This window comes from Pelobates fuscus, chromosome 6 (assembly GCF_036172605.1).
Source record: "Pelobates fuscus isolate aPelFus1 chromosome 6, aPelFus1.pri, whole genome shotgun sequence".
NCBI classification, from domain to species: domain Eukaryota; kingdom Metazoa; phylum Chordata; class Amphibia; order Anura; family Pelobatidae; genus Pelobates; species Pelobates fuscus.
The window spans coordinates 15,271,757-15,299,386 of record NC_086322.1 but is presented as its reverse complement, the minus strand read 5'-3'; the positions used below and the strand labels follow the sequence as shown (position 1 = coordinate 15,299,386).

General features: G+C 43.5%; 1 protein-coding gene across 1 annotated transcript; it reads right to left on the bottom strand.

The window, feature by feature from the left end:
- Window positions 1-27,521, bottom strand: LOC134565995 (G-protein coupled receptor family C group 6 member A-like). Its single transcript, XM_063425708.1, has 5 exons — window positions 27,454-27,521; window positions 26,714-27,005; window positions 23,605-24,399; window positions 12,448-12,571; window positions 1-908 (listed from the first exon to the last, which is right to left on the bottom strand). The coding sequence occupies exons 1-5, from the start codon at window positions 27,519-27,521 to the stop codon at window positions 1-3; spliced, it is 2,187 nt and encodes a 728-aa protein (XP_063281778.1).
- Window positions 27,522-27,630: the final 109 nt, after the last annotated feature.

The window sequence follows — 27,630 nt, the reverse complement described above, 5'->3', positions numbered from 1 at the left end:
TTAGAATTTGTGTCTGTCTAATATGTGCTTTTTAGTATTCATCTCCGGTTTTATTAGCAAAATGTAGCATTTTGGAAAAAATATACAGCCCAGTATCCCAGTACTGGAAGCCAGTATTGCAAATATCTCTACAGCCACCATGTATTTCCCCTTGGTGCTCAGATAGGCTGGGATCATTGCAATCCAAACACTGCAGAACACCAGCATGCTGAAGGTTATGTACTTAGCTTCATTAAAACTGTCCGGTAATGTCCTCACCATGAAAGCCAGAACTAAACTCAAAGCAGCCAGAATTCCCATGTAACCCAACACACAATAGAATGCAATAACTGATCCTTCATTACACTGGATGATGATAATCCCAGGGTAAGAGTGCATGTCAAACTCCTGGAAAGGAGGAGAAATAGACAACCAAATAACATTAATCATGATCTGGATAGTGGTGCATTTTAGGACTACAGAATGTGAAACTTTGACTCCAACCCACTTTCTCCAGGAGCTGCCCGGTTTTGCAGCTTTGAATGCAATATAAACCATGATCGTCTTGGCCAGTATAGAAGACAAAGCTACTGAGAAGATGATTCCAAAAGAGGTTTGACGCAGCATGCAGGTTATATCCACAGGACGACCAAGGAACAAAAACACACAGAGGAAGCTCAGCATGATGGAAACAAGGAGTAAAAAGCTGAGGTTACAGTTATTAGCTCTCACAATTGGGGTGTCATGAAATAGAATAAATGCTCTCAATATAAGGAACGATATAGCTGAGAAAAACAGAGAGATGGAACAAAAGATTGGACTCATAATTTCATTTCCATACGATAAGAATTCATATGTTTTGGGGACGCACTTTACTTTTCTCTTATCCGGCCATTCATTATCAGGACATGTTTGGCAGTTATTGCTGTCTAAATTAAAGAAATAATTAGGCATAACAGCATGATATGAATTACCTTAATAGAAAGGAGTCCTAAATATAAGTTTGAAGCAGAAAAAAAGATGGAGGCATTACACATTACATCTATTCATCTGAAAGAAGAGAAAAAGAATTGGAGCCAGGGTGTTACACCTCTCCTTATAGGGGATAACCATTGTGAGAATGACCAAAAAGAAAAAAAGGATGGGGTGGGGGGTAACTATAACTTGTAAATAATCTACAGAAATATATCTAAAAACAAATATTTATTGGGTAGTTTTAAAAGTCCAAATCGGACAAAAAACATACAACACATGGCACTCTATAAACAAGTAATATAAGTGAAGACAGTGAAAATAAAATAATATGCATATATAAATGAACATTCAATTTGTACTGGCCGAAGTGGCTACAGTTTATTAAGCTAATTTTTGACCCAGTTTATGGATATGGGTAGCTCAACAGTGTCTCTATTTCAATGGCCATGGGTAAGGCGAATAGATAATTCCGACAGTTCATGAAGTTGGCTATGATGCGGATACAGCTGATGTAAAACTATTATGGAGAGCTCTGCAGTTTTCTGACTTTGGGTGTTCCCGAAGATAATCCATAATGTAACCCAGTGGATACAATATAAGCTGTTTCTGTTCTAGTGGCATAAAAAGTATCTAATATGGAAACTTGGCTACTTATTATAAGAGTACTGCACTGTTGTAAGTAGTAAGCTGTTCGATTAATTAAGCCTGGGGATAGGATGCAGGCAGAGTCTGTGGGGTTTGCCAAAAATATGTACTAGCCCCTGCTATTTCTTAATCTTCAAAAATCCAAATCCCACATTCTCTTACTTTCTATCCTTCTGCTCCTAGCAGCTGGTGATATCTCTCCAAATCCTGGTCCCATCTCCACTAACCCACCATGTGCTAACTCCAGGAATCACAAAAATCTCATACCCATCACATGTCACTCTTCCTTTAAAGCCTCCTTCCATTCTGCCCTCTTGAATGCATGCTCTATTTGCAGTGTTACTAAATCCACTGCTGTGCAAGATATTTTCATCTCTTGTACCCTAGACTTACTAACTGAAACATGGCTCTCTTGCTCTGACACTGCTACCCCTGCCTCTCTATCCTTTGGTGGTCTTCAACCAAAAGCAAAAAAAGGTGGTGGTGTAGGTTTTCTGCTCTCATCTCACTGCTCCTTCAACCTCTACCATCCCCCTCCCCTCCCCTCCCTTTCTCATCATTTGAAATTCATTAAATTCACCTTTTCAAATCCACCTTTGCTAACATTGCTGTTATCTATTGTCCCCCTGGTTCCTCTCTCCTCTTCCTTGAGCACTTTGCTGCTTGGCTTCCCTACTTCCTCTCCTCTAATATTCCATCCCTAATTCTTGGGGACTTCCACATTCCCATTAACCTACCATTGTCCTCAATAGCCTCAAAACTACTTTCAATGACCTCCTCCCTTGGGCTATCGCAGTGGGCTAAGTCCTCCACCCATGTAACTGGCAATACCCTTGATCTTATTTTCTCTCATGAATGTACAATCTCTATGCTCTGCAACACTCCATTTCCTCTCTCAGATCACCACCTCTTATAATTTGCTCTCAATAGATCCCCACCCCATGATCTTCAACCAACCCCCCCCCCCCAACTAAGAAGAAATCTGAATTGTATTGACCTCCAGCAGCTATCAGTTAATATTGATTCCCAACTTCTATCCATCCCTACTTTTTCCTGTCCTTCACTGGCAATCTCCTCATATAACACTACCCTTACCTCTGCCCTGGACACTGCAGCCCCGATCCAAACATGCACCTTGAGGAGGACACTAAATCAACACACTACCTGCAGAGATGCTCCCGTTCTGCTGAACACTGCTGGAGGGAGTCATGCACCCAGTCGGATTTCCTCCACTACAAATTCATGTTGCATTCATACAGCACAGCCCTTGCCCTTGCAAAACAGTCATACTTTTCCTCCCTCATTAGCTCATGCTCCCGCAACCCTAGGTGTATTTTTAATACCTTTAACTCCCTTCTTTGCCCTGCTGTTGCCATCCCCCAAACTAACCTTACAGCCGATAGCTTTGCATGCTACTTTACCGACAAGATTGAAAAGCTAAGGAAAGCATTCTCACTACCTTGCTCCTCTATTTCTTAACCACACATGCCTTTCCTACCCTTCAGACTTTCTTCCAGGCTACTGAACAAGAGGTGGCTGCGCTTCTCCTTTCCTGCAAGCACTCTGTCTTGGCATTATACTTGATTCAGACTCTCTAGTTCACCTAATGCAGGAGAATGATAAATATTTAAAGGTTTCAAATTTCAAGTTAAATATTGTGAAATCGATGGCTCTGCATATGAATATAGACAAACCAACTATAGAGAGGTTATTTGGACCAAAAACTAATTAAACTATTTAGGTTTAATTATCCCTGCAGAGAGGAACATATTAAATCTAATGAAAAATACAAATGCTAATTTAAAAAAAATGGAAAAATCTGGAGACCTCTTGGTTGGGTGAAATATATATTATTAATTCATACTTACTGCCAAAGTGGTCGTATCTCTTCTCCATGATTCCGCTCAAAATCTCAAAATCATGGTTGGTAATGATACAAACAAGTTTTTCAAAGTTTATTTGGAAAAATAAAACTCCCAGAATTAGCCAAAAAAAATTATCAAAAAAACTATCTAAGGGAGGCTTAAATTTCCCAAATATTACCCATAACTACTATGCCAATATGATTAGACATATATATCTATTACAAGATCCTTCGATGGCCCAAGAACCCTGAAGCCGCCCACACCTCAAATCTATAATATCTTATGTGGACTCCCGGTAGGAATAAAATAAATATGTCTCAAATTAACTCTACTCTTTTAGCACAATCTTTAGAAGCTTGGGAGGAAATTAAAAAAGCTTTGGGCTTTTTGCAATTTTATAACATGACAGGAGGCTTCATATTTGCTTAAGTCTCTCTTTACTAGAACTCCACAGCAGCAAAAAAACACAGAGAGTGTTTTATGGAGTTATATGGTCTCCTAACCAATCAGAAAATAGTTAGGAGACCATATAACTCCCTTCCCAACATTCCATTTCCTCTTTCTTTGCTGCTGCGCATCAGTACAGGTCAGAGTACCACTGCCTCCTGCTATTATTAGTTGGTGGCTTTGGGATTTATATATTTTATGTATCTGGTATTTTGTGCCTTTTATTTATTGTATTATTTATTGTTTGGGGACTTTCTGTTTCCTTTTCTTGCATTCTCTGGGGATCTCACTCCCCTTATTGCTGTCCCCTCTGCTTTCACGTTTTCTTCTCCGTGCGGCTTTATTTCCGCTCGGGGGTTTCGAGAGGCCGTTTTTCTTTGCCTCCTCCGATCCCCCCAAGCCCTCGGGACCGCGGAGTACGTCTCCTGCGGTCCCGTGTGTTATCTCTGCTCCGGTCGCGGGGCGCTCGCTTTGAGCGCTCTGTCCGCCGACCGGAGCTCTTTACTCGTGGCCGCACCTCGCGGCTGCCTGGATCTGCGGCCGCGTGTGTTCGGCGGGCGGAGAAGGGAGCTCCTGTTGCTCTCACCCCCTCCCCCGCCCGGTTACTGCCTTAGACGCCGGGCTCTCCTGTGTGCTCGGCGAGGGTTTTTTTCCCACTCAGTTAGACCGCAACCGCAGGCCTGCGAGTGGTCTGGGAAACCCCCTCCCCCGTTCTTTATATATTTATTTATGCTTTTTCTGTTTTACCCTCACTTTATTAAAGTTAGATTCAGTTTATTTCAAGGTATAAGGTATTCAGTTTCATGCTGGGGTATATACATTTAGTTCCTTACTGTGTATAATACACATTCAGCTTTCTTGCTGTGTACACATACTTTCAGTTTACCCCTTTTAAATGTGTATGGTACTGCTCACAGGATTTTAGATTGTTTCTTACTATGGTAGGCCCTAAGCCTATCTCATCCTCCATTATTGAGAGCTCATGCATGTATGGCACCTAGTGCACATGTGGCCTGCCAACTCTGTGCCCACGTTATTGGCCGGCTAAGTCTGTGCCCACATTACTGGCCTGCTGTGTCAATGCCCATATTGCTGACCTGCTACGCCAGTGCCCATATCACTGACCTGCTTTGTCTGTGGCCATAAGGTTGGCCTGCTTTGTCTGTGCCCATAAGATTGGCCTGCTTTGGCTGTGCCCATAAGATTGGCCTGCTTTGGCTGTGCCCATAAGATCGGCCTGTTGTGTCTGTGCCTTTTATACCGGCCTGCTCTTTACGTGTTTAACGATTGGACCGCCCTGGCTATACTCCGTTAAGGAGCCGGCGCTGAACGCGCCTAACCTCAATGGCCGCTGGCCTATACTGTTTACGGGGAGTTTATACAGGCGTACACTGTGGCCATACTGTTGACACGGGAATTGTGTCCACATACGTTGCTCTCATATTAACTGGGTCTCGCCTGTCATTTTTACCCCAGGGTTACGCTACTGCCAAGAGATGGCCGCTATGACCCAAGAGAACCTGCAGGCAATGATCAATGCAGCCATGGCCGCTTCAGTGGAGAAAGCGCTCTCACGCGCTATGCCCCAATCATCCCAAGAGAGGGATATATCGGAGGCTCAGCGCACGCTGATTGAGTCCGACCCCGACTCTCCAGACAGGAGCCAGGCACGCGCACCTAAGCGCTATTGGAAGTAAGGAAGTGTAAGGCTCCTGCTAAGCGACCTAAGCGGGCGTCCGCTTCATCTCCAGCGCGCCCAAGATACTTCCCAGAAGAGGAGGAAGATTTCACCCTCCCCGTGCCTCTGTCCATCCTGGATGAATGGCGGGTGGATCAGTCCCCCTCGGAGGATGAGGGCTGGTGGGGGGGGGAGGATTCGGAGGAATGGGCATACCGACAGGAAGCCGGCGAGACCACCTCAGAGAACCTTCACGCCCCCCTCGGGGAGGACGTGTTCTTGGATGCCATGGTCGAACCCCTCTTCGATCCACGCAACATCCGGCACCACCGGTCTCCCGAGTGGTCTCTGCCTGAACATCTGGCCCAATTTTTTCATTATTGGGTTCGCAGACCCCTCGACTGGGCTGTTCGAAAGAGGCTGAGGGCGGAATGCCCCAGACCCACCTTGCCTGACAAGGTCGCTGTGACACTCGAATTTGACCCGATGGTCTCCACCTACTTGACCCGGACGGGTAGTGACCCCAAGAAAGGGGTTGAACGCAACCTCCGCCTCGCACAGGATAAGGTGCTGGACATCCTGGGGCCGCTGTCGCGGATCCTTACCTTGGCGGATGAGGCTGTCACACAGGGCACACCCCTGGACACTACTGCCGTCAGAGATTGGGCGTTGCGCTACGTTTGCCTGCTGGGCAACTACAAATCGACCTTATGCACGGAATGGAGAAGAGCGGTCCTCATGCGCATGGACGCTAAGTTGTCGGAGCTAGGTTCTAAGGAGTTGGGCCCGTTGGCCAAGGGCCTGTTATTCGGGGAACCCTTCATCAAGGAGCTCCAGAGGCATGTTAACATCTACGCTACCCTGAATAAGGCACAGTCTTCGATGAGAAGGGTGTTTTGTTCTCAACCTGCACGTGTTTTTGGCAGGGCTGGTAGACAGCGGGGTCGTGCCTCCAGCCGTTTCTGGTCTTCGGGTCAACGAGGCTCCCGCTCACCATCCTTCTTCCCCAGCTACCGCTCGGGGTCCTTCGCCTCCTGGAGATCGGACCGTGGCAGAGGAAACCATGCACGTGGTCGAGGCAGACTGCCCTCAGGTGAGACACATGACACCACATGTTTATCAAAGGCGTTTGCATGCCGGCAGGTTACGTTTTTGTCTCGACAGGTGGAGAGACATCTCTTCAGACGCATGGATCCTCCAAACGGTCCGGGGCTATGTTCTAGATTTCCATTCGCCACCTGTTCAGGAGTCCCGCCCCCGGGCTCCAGTATCATCAAGGGAATCACAGACCCTGGTGGATGCCGAGATACGACAAAGGGGCAGTTCAGTGGGCTCCGGATGAAGGCGGTTTCTTCAGCTCAATTTTTCTAGTCAAGAAAAAGATGGGAGAATTCCGCCCGGTTATAAACCTGAGAAATCTGAACGCATTAATTTCTTACCACCACTTCAAGATGGAAGGCATCCATCTCCTACGGGATCTCTTACATCAAGGAGATTGGTTCACTCGACTGGATCTAAAGGACGCATACCTGTCCGTCCCGGTGGCGACCGAATACCGTAGTTTTCTACGATTCGTTTGGAAAGGAAGGCCATGCCAATTCACCTGCCTCCCCTTCGGCCTCAGCTCGGCTCCATGGTGTTTCACCAAGCTGCTGAAACCGGTGACCGCATGCATGCGCTCCAGAGGCATTCGATGCCTGATGGACCTGGACGATCTGCTTCTTTTCTGCGAGGACGCCTCCAGGCTGAAATCTCAGACTGCCTTCACGGTATCCTTGTTCGAATCTTTGGAGTTCGTAATCAACCACGAGAAGTCGGCCCTGACGCCGACGCAGGTGGTTCAATTTCTGGGTTTCGAGATAAATGCAGTTCAGTGCATCCTACGACTCCCCCAGACGAAGATCACGGCCATTCGGAAAGAGATTCGAAAAGTTCTACGCCAGGACACGATTCCCCTCAGGGTCTTGGCGCGGGTAGTGGGCCTCCTGTCCGCTTCCATTCAAGCCATATATCCGGGTCCACTTAACTACAGGGCCATGCAGCGCCTGAAAGCACTCTTCCTGCGCCGGACTCCCTCATACAACCAGCGAATTCCTCTCACCAGGAAGTCAAGACCGAGCTCCACTGGTGGCTGTTACACATGTCGGCCTGGAACTGCAAGGCGATTTTCGGATCATCCCCGGACTTTGTCCTAGAGTTGGACGCAAGCCTGTGGGGTTGGGGTGCGACTTGCGCGACTGCTTCCACGGGAGGCCCCTGGTCGAACACGGAGGCAGGATACCACATCAACTGCCTAGAGATGATTGCTGGGTCATTCGCTATACGCAGCCTTGCGGGTCATCTGTCGGATTGCTGCATCCTACTGAGGATGGACAATATCTCGGCGGTGCAGTATATCAACCGCCTGGGGGGGCCCGCTCTCGAGCACTGACGGAGGTCACAAAGGAGATATACAACTTTTGCCTTCAACGCAATATCACTCTCCAGGCAGAGGAGTATCGAACCTGATGGCAGACTGGTTCTCCAGAAACTGGAGGTATGCCAGCAATTGGCGACTACATCGACAAGTCTTCCTCGAAGTAGCACGGAAAAAGGGCGCTTTCACGGTGGACCTGTTCGCCTCCAGAACAAACTTCCAGGTTCCGAGTTACTTCAGCTGGCTCCCGGATCCGACGTGCACAGCAGTGGACGCTTTCCTTCAAGACTGGCCATCACAGGGAGCCTATGCTTTTCCGCCATTCACTATGATCTCCAGGGTCCTACTATAGTTACGGCGTCAACAGGTATCGTTAGTGTTGCTGACACCTCTTTGGCAGGGCCAGGCCTGGTTTCCGGAATTACTGGAGCTGTCTTGTCGGGATCCACTCCTTCTCCCGTTTCTACCGGCGCTCCTGTCGGACACTCGAGGCAACCATCACCCCCTCGTTCTGGAAGGCCATCTCCACTTGGTGGTTTGGACTCTTTCCGGCGTACCTGGAAGGTAGATGAACTATTGGAATCGGCTAGAGACCTCCTATGGGACTTGTGAGCCCCAGGCACGAGAAGATGCTATCTATCCGCCTGGAACGTTTGGTGTCGTTGGTGCTTGGAACGGAGTGTCGATCCCTTTACAGCACCTGTTTCCAACGTCCTGAATTTCCTTTCACACCTATTTGATCAAGGAAAATCGTATCGTTCGGTGAACGTGGCCAGGTCGGCCATATCAGCGGCTCATGTTCCTCTTCAAGGGACGCCGATTGGACAGAATCCTTTGGTTTGTAGATTGTTGAGGGGGATCAGACTGTCGTGCCCTCCGGCTCCTAAATATACATCGCTCTGGGACGTACACCGGGTCTTGGATTTCATTCAGTCTTGGCCGGAGAATCAGGATCTCTCTCTATCACAACTGTCGGCACTTCTGTTGTGTTTGGTGTAATTTCGTCGGGTCTCCGACGTTAGGGCTTTTGACGTTAACGCCTTCTCCTTTTCTCCTGATGGGGTGACTTTTTCGGTATCGAGGCGTACCAAATATGACTCCTCTGCAGTCTTCTACACTTTTTTTCAAGAAGCACCTAGACTCTGTGTAGTTTCTACCCTGTCTCGTTATGTGGCTATTACCAAACCGCTTCGACCATCTCAATCGGGGCAGTTGTTGATTTCCTACGTCCGCCCTCACAGACCGGTTTCGACCGTTACCCTGACTCGCTGGATCCAATGGCTACTATCGTTGGCCGGCGTGGGATCATCGTTCAGTGCTCACTCGGTTAGGGTTGCAGTGGCGCCAGGCGCACTGATAGCGGGTGCTTCCCTATCCGATATTCTACGTTCAGCAGACTGGTCTCGAGAGGACACCTTCCGGAGATTCTATTTCAGACCAGCGGAACATGCATCATTAGCTCTACTGAATGAGCGTTGAAACAGCAAATATGAAGCCTCCTGTCACGTTATAAAATTGTAGATTATGCTAGCTTTAGTGTACCTATAATCTTAATTTTATTAATGACAGGAGGCGAATATTTCCCACCCTTTTTCGTGTCCCGTCCCTTGTTTTTTCGTTTGTATTATATGTGTATTTGAATAAAGATTTATAATATTAGTCAGTTTCTCTAGTGATTATTTATTCGGTATTTTCTATTCCTGGGGCGGGCCCGATAGACTTGGTGGTCTTTCTCCTAAATAAAGTGATGTTGGGTGGCTACATGACTTTAGACGTACATTTAATTGGCTAATCACTCTTTTCGACTCTGTTTCTCTCGTTTCAGTCTAAAGTTCTTAAGATGAGATCAAGTCCACGTCTTCGATTCGGTTGAACAGTTTCTACGTGAATCGTTATTCCCGTCAAGATGGACCGTTATTGTTATATTGTGTTATGTTTTTCCCTGACTGTGTTAGTTGTCGCAGCTTGAAAGAGGAGGAATGTTGGGAAGGGAGTTATATTTTCTGATTGGTTGTTTACTCTTGTGTTTTTTTGCTGCTGTGGAGTTATAGTAAAGAGAGACTTACAAATATTCGCCTCCTGTCATTAATAAAATTAAGATTATAGGTACACTAAAGCTAGCATAATCTACAATTTATACCAAGGTCGTGTAGTCTTAAGATATTAGAGATAAATATTGATGACCTCTCTTTAAGGCACTGGGCAGATACTGACAAATTAAGGATCTCTGATCTTATGTTTGGCGATAGCTTAATGCCTTTTCAACAGATTGCTGAAACTTTTCATATTCCATCTAGGGAAATTTTTACTTATCTTCGAATTAAAAATGATATTGATAAGAATGTTATCAAAAGCTCTTCTCCATTTGCTATGCATTTAGAATATATTTTTAATTATAGGTCCCTATACAAGGTTACTTCGGCCGCAAACCGTTTGGTAGATCTCCTAACTATTATTCCCCATAAACTCATTAAAACATGGGAACAAGAGTTAGAAGTTGGGATTTCTGAGGAGGACTGATGTATTTCATTAACACATATTAGTAAACATATTGATTGTTTAAATTTGGTAGAATGTCATTTAAGTTCTTTACCAATGGTATTTCACCCCAGTAAGAATAGCCAAAATGTATGAGAATTACGATCCCACATGCTGGAGATGTGGTAGTTTTACAGGGTCTTATATACACATTTGGTGGTCCTGCCCAGTAGTCCGACCCTTGTGGTCATGGGCCTTTGATATTTTTCAAAAACTGTCTGATAGTAGACTAGAACAAAACCCGGAACAGCGCTTTTGCACTTAAATTGGAACTTTAAATCTCTAAAAGATTCTTCCATAGCCACCCACTGCTTAGTGGCTGTAAAAATTATAATTGCCAGAAACTGGAGATCATCTATCTCGTTCCAAAAATGCCTTTTAATTAAGCAAATTAGATTCCAGTTGACAATGGAAAAAGGCTTAATAAATAATATAGGAATTTGCTCTAAAAAGAAAGAAGATATCTATTCCAAATTATTACAAAAAAATTCTCAAATATATGACTAACCTTTATCTCCAGATACAATTACGCTAGAGAATTTAATCAGGCTAGTCAGTACAGTGATTAATAAGTGTATATATACTCATTAGAGATAAATGGGGTGGTATAGATTACAAATGGTGGCAATGGAAAATAAATCCTTGTAATTCCTACAGATAATAAAGTTGCTATGACATAAAAGGAAATTCTCCTGCTCTGATAGGGTGTTGGGTTGTCTTGTTAAGTTAATGTCTTGTGATGTGTATGTCCAATACCATTGACTTTTCGGTGCATTATAATTTTGCTGTACAGATATTGATATTTCTTAATTATTTATATTGACACAATATATACAATTTATTTTTAGTATTTGTTTGTCTATGGAAAAATTTATCTTAATAAAGATGTATTATAAAAAAAAAATATTTGATTCTGACCTCACATTTGAGCCTTACATCCAGCCTTACCAAATCCTGTAGGTTCAACCTTAAAAACATAGTCTGCATCCGCCACTTTCTTACGCAAGATGCTACTAAGGAGCTTGTCACTGCTCTAGTAATCTCCCACATGATTATTGAAACTCTCTCCTAAAAGGTCTTCTCAGAAGTCATATTGCCCTGCTACAGTCTGTAATGAAAGCTGCAGCTAGACTGTTTTTCATCTCCTGTCGCTTCTCTCACACCTCTCCCCTCTGTCAGTCATTACATTGGCTTCCTGTATCCTATAGGAGTCAATTCAAGGTACTAATCCACACCTATAAAGCACTGACCAATTCTAGCCCCTCATATATATCTTGACTGATCCGCAGGTATGTCCCTTCTTGGTCTCTTTGCTCTGCCCATGACCTTCTCCTATACACTGCTCGCACCCGTACGGCCAACTCACGCTTGCAGGACTTTTCGCGGGTGACTCCTTTCCTTTGGAATAGTCTGCCTATGACCATCAAGCTCTCCCCTACGATTCAGTCATTTAAAAGTTCCTCAAAACCCATCTCCTTAGGAAAGCTTATGGCCTCCCAGAGTAACCTCTACCTCACGTACCTGTCCCTTGCTCTCTCCTAAAGGGCAGCACTCTATTCTCTCCTCCAGTCCTGTTGTGTTTTACGCCCCACCTCCTATAGACAGTAAGCTCGTTTGAGCAGGACCCTCTTGTTTTAATGAGTTTTCTTTTCCATGGATCATCAAAACAGTCTGAGCTCAGTCATTGGGACATATTAGAACTCAGGAAGTTTCTGCCAGAAGTTTCAGCAGACAGAGGTTGGGAAGAAGTAAGAAGGCAACATTCAGAGAAATGACCTTTGTGCTATTACAGTTTGGGCTTCAGTCACAGGACAAAGGTGGGATTGAGGGAGTTATAAGGTAGGAAATTAATCTTCTGGAAATACCATCATACCCACTAAACAGCTTTGTATAATTAATAATACCTGTTATACTGGAAATTTCTCCCTGTGAACATGGGAGGCAGTCATAGCAGCAGGTGTGATGTGCTCCAATCCAGGCTTTTCTGAATCCAGGAAGGCAATAGTCATTACATCTTGCTCTGGGAATCTGGAATAGGTATCACAGATAACATGATGGATATAAACAACCTTTCAATTATCTATTTATTAACAAAATGTTTCAAAGGAACAAAGATCGTTCTATGAGAAATGAAGAAAAGACAATTTGCCTGAGACAATGGAAAGTATTCTTTATAGCAAGAATAATACATATGTGCCTAAAATGTAGTTTTATTGGTGTTATCATGTTCTTAAACCAACAAAAATGGTCCGAATTGTATTTTTTTTCTTATTTAAGGATGTTATAGTTAATATGTAGGATGACAGCTTATTGGTCCAAAAATAAATCTGACCTACAAATTATCCAATCAAGAAATATTAATTCCCTATTTTCAAGAACAATTGAAACGTGCTTAGAATTTGGTTACTTACTTTGTGTTTCGATTATTTTTTACCAAAATACAACAAGACATTCAATATTAAAACTATGTAGCACAGTGAATGAAACACTTGACTATATAAGGCCAGCAATTGAGATAATATTTTTTTTATATACATGCTAATTTAACCTTGCAGAAAAGGATTTGGATCCCAACTTTTTTATTTACCAGAAATTGGATTAGTATTAAAAACCAGAGTATGATTAATAAGGGAACTACAGTAACAAGGTTGTTCAATAAAGTCTGAAAGGTGCAAAACCATTTACCTGCATTTGGGGCCATTTGGACTGCACATTGTTCACACTATTTTACAAAGTCTGGATTTTCCAATTTATGCCCTGAATAGGACTGAATTTCATCTCAATTTCAGCTTGATCAAATGTTGACGGATGGCTGAAGTGTCTATGTGGATCATAAAGACTCTTATATAACTATAAAGTAAGTTTAACCCCTCACACCCCCATGCTTGCATTTGCAATGTGGCTGGTGGGGGCATATCTACTAAATATTTAAAACTATTGCTGCCTAGTTGCTAGAAAGGTCAAATAACAGGTAAGGGGGAGGAATAGTCAACCCCAAGTCTTCAGGAATAGTCAACCCCAAGTCTTCACTTGTGGGCATTGCGTGGGGAACTTTAAAATAAATAATGAGGAGTGAACAGAACACTGTCCACCACCTTGACCCAACCTATAGCCAGTGTGTGGGGGATATTATAATATAATGGATAGGGTCTAGAGTCCACCCACTCCAACCCATTGGCAGTGGGTGGGGGCCCTAATTCTAGCATTAAAGGAGAAGGACCTAGTGTTGCATTGTGTGAGAACATATCCCACGCTATGTAATTTTATAAGCCAACCAATCAGAGCACTCTTACTGATATTACATAGCGTAGGACATTTTCGCATGCAGTCTAATAGATGACATAGCATACAATTTCACAGATCCCTCACTTTGCAGACCATCACCATTGGATGTTAGCACTGCCACTGAGTAAATAGTACTTAAAATGATCGTTTGTATGCTTAAAAGCAAGCAAACATTAGTTTGCGAATGTATACCACATGATTTAACTCCTCAGCGGCTTTATTAATACAAGGTTTGTTTTACTGAGTTTTCTTTTCCATGGATCATCAAAACAGTTACAAAGAACAAACTCCATTCTAATTGTAAATATTCTTATTAGTTTAGTTATTCAACAGAAATTGCATTTGTTTATATAGCTTATCAGATTATTATACATTGCAAATATTTATTAAATGACTTACTCTGCCGTTTTTCCATAGTATTTTATGTTGTTTAATATTGAGTGTCTGAGCCTCAATATGTGATGTCTCTATGGAGCCCACACTTTGTTTAATTACACCATAACTTTCCTTCCTGTCTATGAGCCTGACGTTCAGTAGATAATATTTACCCGGAACCTCTCCTCTCTCATTAAAGAAAATTTCCTTTCCTGAGAAATCGGTGTAATTCAGTCTTCTTACATAGTGATGAAGCTTTAAATGACAAAATTATTGCACACATGAAATGAGAAGCATGCATAGATACAGGGGAATCACTAAGTGGGGCTTAGGGGGTTAAGGCGCAAATATGAAATTCTGTATCTCCAATCTCTTAGCAAGGGGGGCCGAACGCAGATCTCTATGTTATCAAAGTGCTATTGCTGCCATGTTGCTTTCCCTTGCCTCCTTTTGTAGTTTTTGCCGGGGGCAGAAGCAGTTCACTAACACAGTTTAGATAGTGACACAGAGAATATGACATTCAATCACATTCCCACACCACTATTACTGTGTTGCTTTTGCTCATGGCTAAAATACAACAAGGAGACCAGGCAGAGAGAGTAGCACAGTAGACCAGAAATTTGGGGGCTAGAAGTACAAGGTCAGTGACTTACTTCCTTTTTGCTCTCACTATGCACATGCTATAGAAGGAGAAACATGTAGCCACTGGCCATGCAAAAATGTACACCACCTAACCGTAGAATCCCTGCATAACTCACAACCAAAATACATTATTTTTGCAGCGTCTCTCTCTTTGTATGTCTATGAACTGTGTGTGCTTATTTCTGTGTGTGTGCCTGTGTATTTAAGTGTTCTGTGCAGAAAAAAAAACAAAGAATGTGCAATAATTGACGCTATGAAGGTGCCGCCAAAAACCAAAGTGTGAATTAATCACCCAATTCAGAAATTCAATAGGTGGCACACTCAACATGCAAACAAAAGTGCAAGTGCAGAATAAATTAATACCTAATCAGGTTTGTTTTCTTAGTAAATGGCTGTAAGAAATGTACTTGACATAGAGCAGTATAGTCAAGGAACAAATATCTCATATACTTATGTATAAGATTATATGTTCACCTCGCACTCACATTTTTAGAGCCTGTTAGAAACTGGCTCAGGTAAAAGCATTTTTTGAAGTGGTGATGGTTATCCGATGTTCACTCCAACAAATAGCCTCTCTCTCAACATATGTAAATGGTAAGGCATTAGATTAGATGAAAATATGAAATATATTAAACGAAAGAACAGTAAAATGTTACATAGAAATACACAGCCTTCAGCCACAGATTCCTTAAAACAAAACACGTTTTGACCTCTCAGTAGGTCTTCATAAGGTGTTATGTGTGTCCGGTCACTTGGGAGAATATATACCCCTCTAAATTACCCTGGAACTAGATACATGTGAGATAAGAGCCCTCCCCTTCTTCCCATATATGGTCCAAGCCGGATGTACCTTACGCCATCTCTAACATGGCGGAACTTCCGGCTATGACCCAAACACATGAACACTGTGGCGAAAACAACCTCGCCACTGTGAACTGGAGGAGCCTGGTTGCCCGCCTGCTGCCTTTAGATTATGGACCGGCAGCTAAAGGGTTAATTTCACTGTGCAGAAGGATTTATTTCTCCCTTTCTGCACAGCAGTTCGGTAGATTCCATCTACCGAACAAACAGCCGTTTACCAAACTCCCCAGAGCCGTGGGAAGCCGTCCGGCGTTGTTAATGGGCCACTCAGAGGCTGGCGTGTGCCTCCCATCTACCTCCCTGAAGCCGCGGTTAACCGCGGCTTAACAAGCGTGTGCCGGCAATTGACCACCCAGTAGCTGCGGTTAACCGCAGCTTAATTGATTGTTACTGGGTGGTCGCGGTTACACTTAGCCGCCACACGATGGCGGTGCTCTGGAGCTCCCTGGGCAGCCAGCGCTGTTCTGCCCGGCTTTCATACACCAAACCCGGACACTGTTACGTGCAGGCACCGCTGAACCTCCAGCCCCTGGTTCTAATTCGTATGGATTGAGCGAATGCATGTTTATTCGGTAGTTTATTTTATGTGAATGTTTTAACCCAGATAGCCATGCCATGGAGCCTGTTCGTGTAATTAAAGACTTTAGCTCCATGGCAATTAAACTGTATTTGTGTGGTCTTAGTGCCATTCACCTAATAATGTGCACTCAGATCTGATCTATCTGGGGATATGTTAAATGTGTATATTCTCTGTACCATTTGTCCTATTGTATATTTTAAAGTGATATACTGTATTTGTATAACCACATGCATAATGGAGTCTTGCCTCTGCCCTGGGAGATAATTGAATTACTTCTTCCAGAGGGGAGGAAGCCAGGATGCATTGTGGGAAAGTATTGTGGCTGTTTGTACTAAAATGATACATGTCTGTCTGCTGTTTCAGTCTCCCATTTGGTCCCTTAGGGGAGTGTCCACCAGGTGGAATAAATACTGGGCAGGTAGCCCTCAGTAAATCAGATTCTGCTTGACCCTCAAACCGATGTGTCGTCTCGTTTTGGGGGGAATTGGATTGTATGCTGACTGCCAGGAGTGTAAGCGGATTGTATGCTTTTCCTGTTCGGCTGATTCCAGGGTTTGTGTGTTTCCAGTTCAGAAGTTGGAAGATTCGTACAGTTTGCAGTTCGGGAGATTGGTGCTTGCAGTAGCTGCTGGTCTAAGGGAAAGGGGGATTATCGCCTAAACAATTTTTATCCTCTTGTGAGTGAAACGGTCCGTTACAATTGGTGGCAAGCGGCAGGATCGTTCCTACAACCAGAGGGACAGCTACAGACAACACCATTCCTGGATTACAATTGAGGGCAACGCTAGTACCTGTACAGTGACCCTATCTACAAAGGAACTCAGAAAATGGAGGAGAAGTCGCAAGATAGATTGTACAGTTACGTATCCCTGGGGTCTGAAGCAGTGTCAGAGGAGGACATGTTTATGTACAGAGAGTCTGCCAGAGCCGGGTTGTGGGACGAAGCCCTAGAGGAAGTACAGTATTCGCGAGGGGATCGGCGCCACAGCAGAAGGCAGCGAATCCTGGCTCGAATGGCAGAGCGGATGGCCCTCCTGAGAAAACAGACCGAAGAAGCGTGGGTGACTAGACTCGAGATTCTAGTATATGCAGAACTGGCGCTCGACGACGCATACCAGGCGATACAGTGGTATACAGCTCAGTGTGTCCCCGAGAGAGCAGAGTATGAGTTCCCAGAAGGCGGAGATTACGCTGGCCCTGGCCTATTTTGGGATAATATTGACGATGAGGACTTTGGGAAAGCTACCGACTCTCGTTTTTGGGACCTGTGTTACGACCGAGAAGACATGCTGGGTCTCCCTAGCGCTATTGACCTCGAGGCAGACCTATGGTATTTGGTCGCCAAGGAATGGAACCTGGAGGGGGATTACCTGCGACTCATCAATGAGGCCCAGGAAGAGACAACCGGTCCTCTTTCCCAACAGCAACCAGCGGTACCTGAGGTAGTGGACCTCCTAGACGGGTCCTGCGAGGATCCCCAGAGGCAGATTGTATCCCAGGGAGCTGAAGGTGCAGTCCTTCCTCCCCAGCGGCAGATTGTATCCCAGGGAGCTGAAGGTGCAGTCCTTCCTCCCAAACGGCAGATTGTATCCCAGGGAGCTGAAGGTGTCGCCCTTCCTCCCCAGCGGCAGAGTAAGTCCCAGGGAGCTGAAGGTGCCGTCATTCTGCCCCAGCGGCAGATTGTATCCCAGGGAGCTGAAGGTGTTGTCCTTCCTCCCCAGCGGCAGTGTGTACCCCAGGGAGCTGAAGGTGCAGTCCTTCCTCCCCAGCGGCAGTGTGTATCCCAGGGAGCAGAAGGTGCCATCCTTCCTTCCCAGCGGCAGTGTTTACCCCAGGGAGCAGAAGGTGCCATCCTTCCTCCCCAGCGGCAGTGTGTACCCCAGGGAGCAGAAGGTGCTATCCTTCCTACCCAGCAGCAGAGTGTCCTGCAGGGAGCAGAGACCGTCAGTCTCACACCCCAGCAGCAGGACAAAATAATGAAAGGGGAGACAGCTGGTTCCCCTCTCCACCAGCAGAGAGAGTGTCAGGGAGAGGAGCCTGTTAACCCCCCTCCCCAGCGGCAGTTTACCGTCCAGAGAGAGGGGCTTATTACACCCTCTCTCCAGCGGCAGCCTAACCCACCAAGGGGAGATGTTAAGCCCCACAACAGTGCAGATGGGACCGTAGTCTCTGCGCTTACCACACAAGGGGTAGGGATGGTCGGTCCTGTTCCCCAGCCACAGAGCGGTGTATCCAGAGGGGAGACAGTCGGTCTCTCCCTCCCACAACCAGGCTCCAACCAGGCTAATTCCACGGTAGTACTGGCACCAGGGCAGAGTACCGCTGGTCTCTGCCCACTCAGCAACCCACCAAGGCAGACTACCAGTCCCCCACACAGCCGTGATGAGACACCTGGACCTGGACACAGTTCTCCTCTACCCAGGTGTAGTAACCAGTTATTGTGGGTGGGCTGTACTGCTGTGTCTGTTTTGTGGGTGGGTTGCTGGACTAAACAGGGCACTGACCGGCAGGAGGTCAGGTACCCTGTTAGTCTAATTGGTAAAGGGGAGAAGTGTGGCGAAAACAACCTCGCCACTGTGAACTGGAGGAGCCTGTTTGCCCGCCTGCTGCCTTTAGATTATAGACCGGCAGCTAAAGGGTTAATTTCACTGTGCAGAAGGATTTATTTCTCCCTTTCTGCACAGCAGTTCGGTAGATTCCATCTACCGAACAAACAGCCGTTTACCAACCTCCCCAGAGCTGTGGGAAGCCGGCCGGCGTTGTTAATGGGCCACCCAGAGGCTGGCGTGTGCCTCCCATCTACCTCCCTGTAGTCGCGGTTAACCGCGGCTTAACAAGCGTGTGCCGGCAATTGATTACCCAGTAGCTGCGGTTAACCGCAGCTTAATTGATTGTTACTGGGTGGTCGCGGTTACACTTAGCCGCCACACGATGGCTGTGTTCTGGAGCTCCCCGGGCAGCCAGCGCTGTTCTGCCTGGCTTTCATGCACCAAACCCGGACACTGTTACGTGCAGGCACCGCTGAACCTCCAGCCCCTGGTTCTAATTCGTATGGATTGAGCGAATGCATGTTAATTCGGTAGTTTATTTTATGTGAATGTTTTAACCCAGATAGCCATGCCATGGAGCCTGTTCGTGTAATTAAAGACTTTAGCTCCATGGCAATTAAACTGTATTCGTGTGGTCTGAGTGCCATTCACCTAATAATGTGCACTCAGACCTGAGCTATCTGGGGATATGTTAAATGTGTATATTCTCTGTACCATTTGTCCTGTTGTATATTTTAAAGTGATATACTGTATTTGTATCACCACGTGCATAATGGAGTCTTGCCTCTGTCCTGGGAGATAATTGAATTGCTTCTCTAATTATCTCCAGGACAGGGGGAGGAAGCCAGGATGCATTGTGGGAAAGTATTGTGGCTGTAGGTACTAAAATGATACGTGTCTGTCTGCTGTTTCTGTCTCCCATTTGGTCCCTTAGGGGAGGATCCACCAGGTGGGAGACCTGCATAAATACTGGGCAGGTAGCCCTCAGTAAATCAGATTCTGCTTGACCCTCAAACCGATGTGTCGTCTCGTTTTTGGGGGAATTGGATTGTATGCTGACTGCCAGGAGTGTAAGCGGATTGTATGCTTTTCCTGTTCGGCTGATTCCAGGGTTCGTGTGTTTCTAGTTCGGGAGTTGGCGAATTCGTACAGTTTGCAGTTCGGGAGATTGGTGCTTGCAGTAGCTGCTGGTCTATGGGAAAGGGGGATTATCGCCTAAACGATTTTTATCCTCTTGTGAGTGAAACGGTCCGTTACAAACACATACAAACAATATACATAGGGCAGAATGCTTGGTTTGTCTTTCTGCATTTTAGCCACTGTGTAAAAGGGCATTGGGGAAACTTCCTGCGATGTGTTTCTGCTGGGCGTCTTCCTGTCATGTGTTTCAGCCGACGTCCCGAGGAAAAAGTCCCTAAAGGAGTCCATGCCTTGGATTTTTCCATGGCAATATACATACACAACTCAATTAATTGAGTACATGGAAACAAAAAAAAAAAGGTAATTTTTTTTTAGATCTGATCTAAATATATCATAAAAAACATATATCTATTACATTAAATCAAACTCACTCACATTACTTGCACTTACAGAGACCTGGCTGTCCCCCTCCGATAGCACTGCCTCTTTAAGTTTTGGTGCGCTACAATTCTCTCACACTCCCAGACTCAACTGTAAGTGTTGCTACTCCTGTCTGTCTCCCTCCAAGTCAACGGTGCTACCATCAGCTCCACCATGCATGCTTGCTGCCTAGGTGTTCTCTTGGACTCTGACCTCTCCTTAACGCCTCATGTTTAGTCTATCGTCAAATCTTGCCACTTCCATCTCAAAAACATTGCACGCATCCGACCCTACTTAACGCCAGATGCGACTAAGGTGCTGGTCCATTCCACTGTCCTTTCTCGCCTTGACTACTGTAATCCGCTTCTCAGTTGTCTTACGTGCTCCCAACTTGTGCCATTACAGTCCATAATGTATGCGGCGGCGAGGCTCATCTTCCTGTCTGTGAGCACCTCCCACACCTGTCAGTCCCTACATTGGCTTCATGTAAGATATAGGGCTCAATTTAAAATTCTGGTTCTTGCTTTCAAATCTCTACATAATGCTGCTCCCACCTATCTATCCTCCCTAATACACAATGTGACAGACCGCCTGCCACCCCGACTGGGTGCCTCCGTCAATTGATGATCCTAGTGCTCACAGAGGGCTCCAAGCACTCCACCAGGCCCCGAAAGCACTGTAGAACCCACGAATTGCCGCAGCTTGGTTGAGGTCTCATCGTCCTCCACCCAAGCTCTAGCATGTAAGCTCATTGAGCAGGGCCATCAACCCCTATGTTCCTGTGTGTCCACCTTGTCTGGTTTGTCAACTTGTCAACTTGTCAACTTGTCTGGGCTTCCATTAACACTATTGTTAGTCTAATTAAGTGATGTCTATTGATAGTGTAACTAGGTTACACCAGGAATCATGACTGGTGGCCATCGTAATGCTCTTTGAAGCACAGTTTTCAGCTACCTGAAAGTTGAACACAGTAGTTATTGTGAAACCCTTTGAATTGCACAAACAAATTCATCTAAAATCACTAACCACAATACCTGGGTACTGCTCTGTCCGATAACTAAACAAATGAAGAGAGCATTTACAGGACGGATTTCAGGTGAATATAGCTGCCTTTATTGAAGCAGATTTCGTGTCACAGCAACAAGTTCAACAAGTCAGTCTTATAGTGGACTTGATCAAATATAATATATATATATAAAACTCCAGTTGAAATTTGCTCCCCAGAATTCTAATGAAATTCTGACTGTATTATACCATAATATGGGTTTTTAGAATGTTCACTTACTCATTCAGTTGTGAATTGTTAAGTGTTCATTCATAACACTGAATTGTTAAACAACTGAACCAGATCATCCATTGCCCAGTTCTGTTGCTTTAAGATTCGGTTATTCGGCTTTTTAGAGTTATGGAATTCGGATGACCCACTGATCATTCAAGTTATGGATAAATAGCAATTTGGACAAACATTAATGGACAAATGTGGGTGATAATGTCTATTTAATATAATTGAACTAAGTGTTTTACTACTTATTAATAAGGATCAGCAGGTGAGATATGCGTAAAGCATCTAATGCAATATTGTTGGCTACCTGTTGTTTGTACCATGAAAATACCATGACTGTCAAAAGTGGGGTTAATTATTTATTTTTAATGAATACATTAAAGTGGAGTTTTATATCACTGCTGATATACTTTTTCTTCCTGTGGAACTGTTTGTTATCTTTTTCTCCAAGTTTATTATATTTTTTTGCAGAAACTGAAGTGTTCCCAGCAAAATGTGTACATTTTATTCAAATATGCATATATATTTTTTTTGTTTATCCAATTTGGTTACAAATTCAGAACTAAACAACTGTACTGATATATCACCTCGAACATTACATCCTTCACTGCACGCTTTTTTCGGGAAAAGGACAGAACAAATTGTGACGAAGTGCCCTTCGCCACTTGGGCCTGGAGAGGACTGCTTGCCAGCCTCTTGCCATGTGATTATGGTCCCTGGGAGATTGGGCCCTTTAAAAACAGTATTCGGCCCTAACAGAGTGCATGTCACTCATTCTGGCCCTTTAAATACAGTGGGGCCATTCGGTACTTGCCCTGTGTGAGCGGTGATACCCCAGATAGCTATGCCATGGAGCCTATTCATATAATGAAAGACTATGGGAAAGATTTTAGCTCCATGGCAATTGAACTGTGTGAATAGGATCTGCGCACTATTCGGTAGTTTTGTGCGCCCAGATCCCAGCTATCTGGGGATATGTGAAATGTCTGTGTGTTATGTGTAAAAGGGGACTTTATGTATTTTAACGTGTTTTACTGTCTTTGTTTCCCCATGTGCTCAATGGAGTCTGTCTCTGTACTGGGAGGTAATTGGATTACTTCTCCATTGTGTCTCCAGGAGAGAAGACTCTGTAAAACCTGTCTAAACTGTAAGCCATGCTGACAGGGGTTTTAAAAGATACTTTACTAACTTTTGAACCCCTGGTCTGATTCATGCCATTTTTTAATATGTTGTTCCCCTGAATGGATTGATTGTGGATATGTATTTTTATGTGAATGTGATGTATGGTTTTAAAGTTACCGAGTATTTGTGGAAACTGTATTTTTACTGTATGTAATAATTATGTTAATTGCTTATCTGAGGGGAGGGGATGTGTGGGTTGTACTGTTACTTGATTGGTTGTTTTATGCCTCCCCCTGGGTGTGTCCTGTATGTGCACAACTGTAATAAAAAGCAGGCTGGGTGTTCCAGACCTCAGACCACTGCTTGACCCTCAACACGGAGCCTTGTCTCGTTCTTGGGGGGATTCACTGTATGCTGTTGGAGACTGATTGCTAGGAGTGTAAGCTGATTGTCTGCTTTTCCTATCCGTCTGCTAGCAGCTATTCGTGAGGTTCCAGTTCGGAGTGCTATTTTGTATCCAGTTTGGGACATTTGTGTTCTGCAGTAGCTGTGCCTGTCTCTCAGAAAGGGGCATATCGCCTAAACGGATTTTAACCCCTTGTCTGCTGAAACGGACCGTCACACAAATGTTCTCTGTTTATAAATATATGGTAGCCTAGTGTGATGCCCAAATAATATCAGGGACTTTTTCTAACACAAGAATGATGTTATAACAACCCTGTGAACTGATATTAAATATTGTACAATACAACTTTAAGACATTGTTTGAATGTATTCAATTTCAAAATATGTTCAAAATATTCACCTTATTTTTGTAATCATATCTTAATGGGTCAATTTCAGGATACTTGTTTTCCAAAAATGCATGCATATTGTGTAAAGCATGGGCCAAGATATAGACCGCATTGTACACAAGACTTTGAGAATTGTCAATGTAATCTAAACTGCGTTCTTTCCCAGTGCAATTCATGGCAGTAAAATTAAACAGATATTGAAATACTTTATTTTTATATAGGTTTGGTGATAAACAGCGTAATCTAATTAGCCAAATATCTTCAAGTAATGAATCATTTGGGCGATTAGAAGGATGGAAACTATGCATTAAATTGTTCACACCAGGGACTTGATTTGTAGGAGATACAAAACTCAAACTGTTATTGAACGGTTTCACTGTTTTCAGATCTAAATATAAAACATACGTCCATGAAGTTTTAAGGATAATTGTTATATTTTGGAATATTGATTCAGAAGTTAAAACAAAACGAACACAATGTGCAGAGCATGTTCCACAGGTTATTAGAACTTGAGAGGTTGATTTCTCAATAGAAGCCAAATAATGTTCACTATGTTTTTGTCTGGAAGATATCTTAATGACAAACTCAATACAGATGCCATGTCTGGTGATCTTCTGGCTCAGCTCTCGAAGCTCTTTCTCTCCACTTTCATCATCTGATGTTATTATTCCGACCCAGTTCCAACCAAAATATTGCAGCAACTTTAAAATAGCTGTATATCGGATATGATCATCCTGAACTGTCCGAAAGAAGTATGGATAAAGTACTCTGTCACTGAGTAGTGGGTCAGTTGCTCCATAACTGATCTAGAGAAAGTTGTAATATATTTACATTTTACTAATTAATTATTGATAAAAAAAAAAAACACAAAGCACTGACTAGTACAAACATTTTAACAAGTATGAATGGTCAAAACATTGAAATCTCAGAGAAAATTCTGGAATTTCACTAGAAATTGCCATTTGGATATTCATTTATTTTCTGAGCCAGTCACCAAAAATGTCCTAACTATAATAATTCAGACATTTATCAAACACCAAACTGACAGTAATATTCCCCCAATTTTTGTCATATTTTGACAATTTACAAAATGTTCATTTGCAGGGATTTTGAAAGTGAAATACATAAAAATATCTAATGATTGCTAGCATACCAGTGTTAAAATAATAAATATTAAGCTATTTAAGTTAACTGCTCTTTGGCAGAGCAATGTCTATTAGACTGGTATAAAACCAAACAAGGTGATAAGTGTGCACACATTAAGATCATCAATTACCTCACATATACCGTATATACTTGAGTATAAGCCGACCCGAATATAAGCCGAGGCCCTTAATTTTACCCCAAAAAACTGGGAAAACTTATTGACTCGAGTATAAGACTAGGGTGGGAAATGCAGCAGCTACTGGTAAATTTCTAAATAAAATCCTAAAAAAGTTATATGAATTGAATATTTATTTGCAGTGTGTATATAATGAATGCAGTGTGTGTATATAATGAATGCAGTGTGTGTATGGGTGCAGTGTGTGTGTATGAATGCAGTGTGTGTGTGTATGAATGCAGTGTGTATGAGTGCAGTGTGTGTATGAATGCAGTGTGTATGAGTGCAGTGTGTGTATGAATGCAGTGTGTATGAGTGCAGTGTGTGTATGAATGCAGTGTGTATGAGTGCAGTGTGTGTATGAATGCAGTGTGTATGAGTGCAGTGTGTGCATGAATGCAGTGTGTGTGTGTGTGTATGATTGCAGTGTGTATGAGTGCAGTGTGTGTGATGCAGTGTGTGTGTGTGTGTGTTGCAGAGCCTTGGTGGGGGGGGTGGGCATTTTTATTATTTATTTTTTTATTATTATTTTAATAATTTATTTTTGGTTAAATCATTTTCTATTTTTGTATTATTTTTATTATTATTATTATTATTATTTATATTTTATTTTTTTTCGTCCCCCCTCCCTGCTTGATACATGGCAGGGAGGGGAGCTCTCCTTCCCTGGTGGTCCAGTGGCATTGGCAGTTCAGTGGGGGGGAGGGGGGCTGGCTGAGAGCACTTACCTCTCCTGCAGCTCCTGTCAGCACCCTTCTCCTCCGCACCGGTCCGTGCAGCTCCTCTGTCAGCTCACACTGTAAGTCTCGCAAGAGCCGCACTATGACCCCGCGGCTCTCGAGAGACTTACACTGGGAGCTGACCGAGGTGCTGAACGGACCGCCGCGGAGGAGAAGGGAGCTGACAGGAGCTGCAGGAAAGGTAAGTAAGAGCTTTGCAGCCCCCACAGCCCCCAGTCTGTATTATGACAATGTAAATTGCCATAATACAGACATTAACTTGAGTATAAGCCGAGTTGGGGTTTTTCAGCACAAAAATGTGCTGAAAAACTCGGCTTATACTCGAGTATATACGGTAGTCTCTTCTCAACTTTGAATTATATATATTAATCCTATATAAAAACAGTAATAGAACACAACATAGTGTAATCTGTCAGGATACATCGTGAGTAAGATTTAGAATTCAGAACACGCACAATTTTCTGAGCCCATTAAAGTTGGCTCTGGACTTATGGAGCATATAAATAAATGCCTCTAGCTGTTGGGGTCCCAGGAGGTGCTGAATAACTGGAAGCAGAAACTCCAAAATTAGGTAGATGTATAAAAATGATTATCACACACGTTAAAATGGGCTTTTATTGTGGCCAGTCTAAGTCACACCTGTGCAATAATCATGCTGTCTAATCAGCATCTTGATATGCCACACCTGTGGGGTGGATGGATTATCTCGGCAAAGGAGAAGTGCTCACTAACGCAGATTTAGACAGATTTGCGAACAATATTTGAGAGAAATAGGCCTTTTGTGTACATAGAAAAAGTCTTAGATCTTTGAGTTCAGCTCATGAAAAATGGGGGGCAAAAACAAAAGTGTTGCGTTTATAATTTTGTTCAGTGTGTATATATATATTATGACTTTTTATTTAATTAAAATTTACGTATCACTAATTTTAGATTAAACAAGCCATAGCACATTGAGCAAAAAAATATTTCAAGAAAACTACTTTTGTTCTTGTAAAACATACATTGCAAGCAATAACCTTTATCCTTTATTTATAAACATGTTTAATAGCTGTCCCTTACTTGTGTATATCCATATAGTCCAAGAATTTGTGCCACTGGAAGGGTTGTGATGGACTGACGATCACCTATAAATCCAGCCACTTTACCTTGTTCCCAGCAGGAATAATTCGGAACATCCCTCTTGTTTCCAGATAGAATTTTAAGAATATCATCTATGGCTTTCATTATATCTCCACAAGAATCGTACACATGGTAACCCAGAGTGACATTGGGTAAAATGCCCGGATCTCCATTTATCTCATTAATAGCAAAGATAAATGTCAGTAGTATTCTGTATTCTAAATGATCAATACTAAAGGAAACCAAACATCTAAATTAACCAAACATTATATTATTTATTTTGTTTTATTCTGTTTTGTATTAAAACTAATACGTATCATAGTATTGCATTATTTATAAGACATGTGACATATATGAGACTTTGTATGAAATGATAAGTAAGTCCCAAATTTCCGATATGATGCTAATATGAGCCCAATATTTTCTGAATTAGACTGTAATAGGAAGAGCAAAGATTTAAATAGCTCAATCATTTATGTAATTGCCTTGCCTTCTTTAAACTCAATAAACATATCAGAATAGGAAATGCTTTCTTCCAATCTCCGTGAGGCTAGTGACTATTGGTGTGTCTGTCAAGGAAGTTGCATCCACTAGGCTCAATAGCTAATATTGTGTGCCCAGGTCACCCTCATAACATATATAAATACATAAAATGAGCAAGAGGCATTAGATTGACTTACAGGTAGCCGCAGATACCAAATATGGCCCTTAAGACTTTGAGAATGTCATTTAAGGAGGAAGCTGACATATTTCCAGGACATGCAAAGGTTCTGGAGAGACTGGTGGTTGTTTGCACAGTTGAAATGGAGAAAAAGAGACAGAGAGAATAAATGCTCCAAGGGGTCAGCAACTCTCCG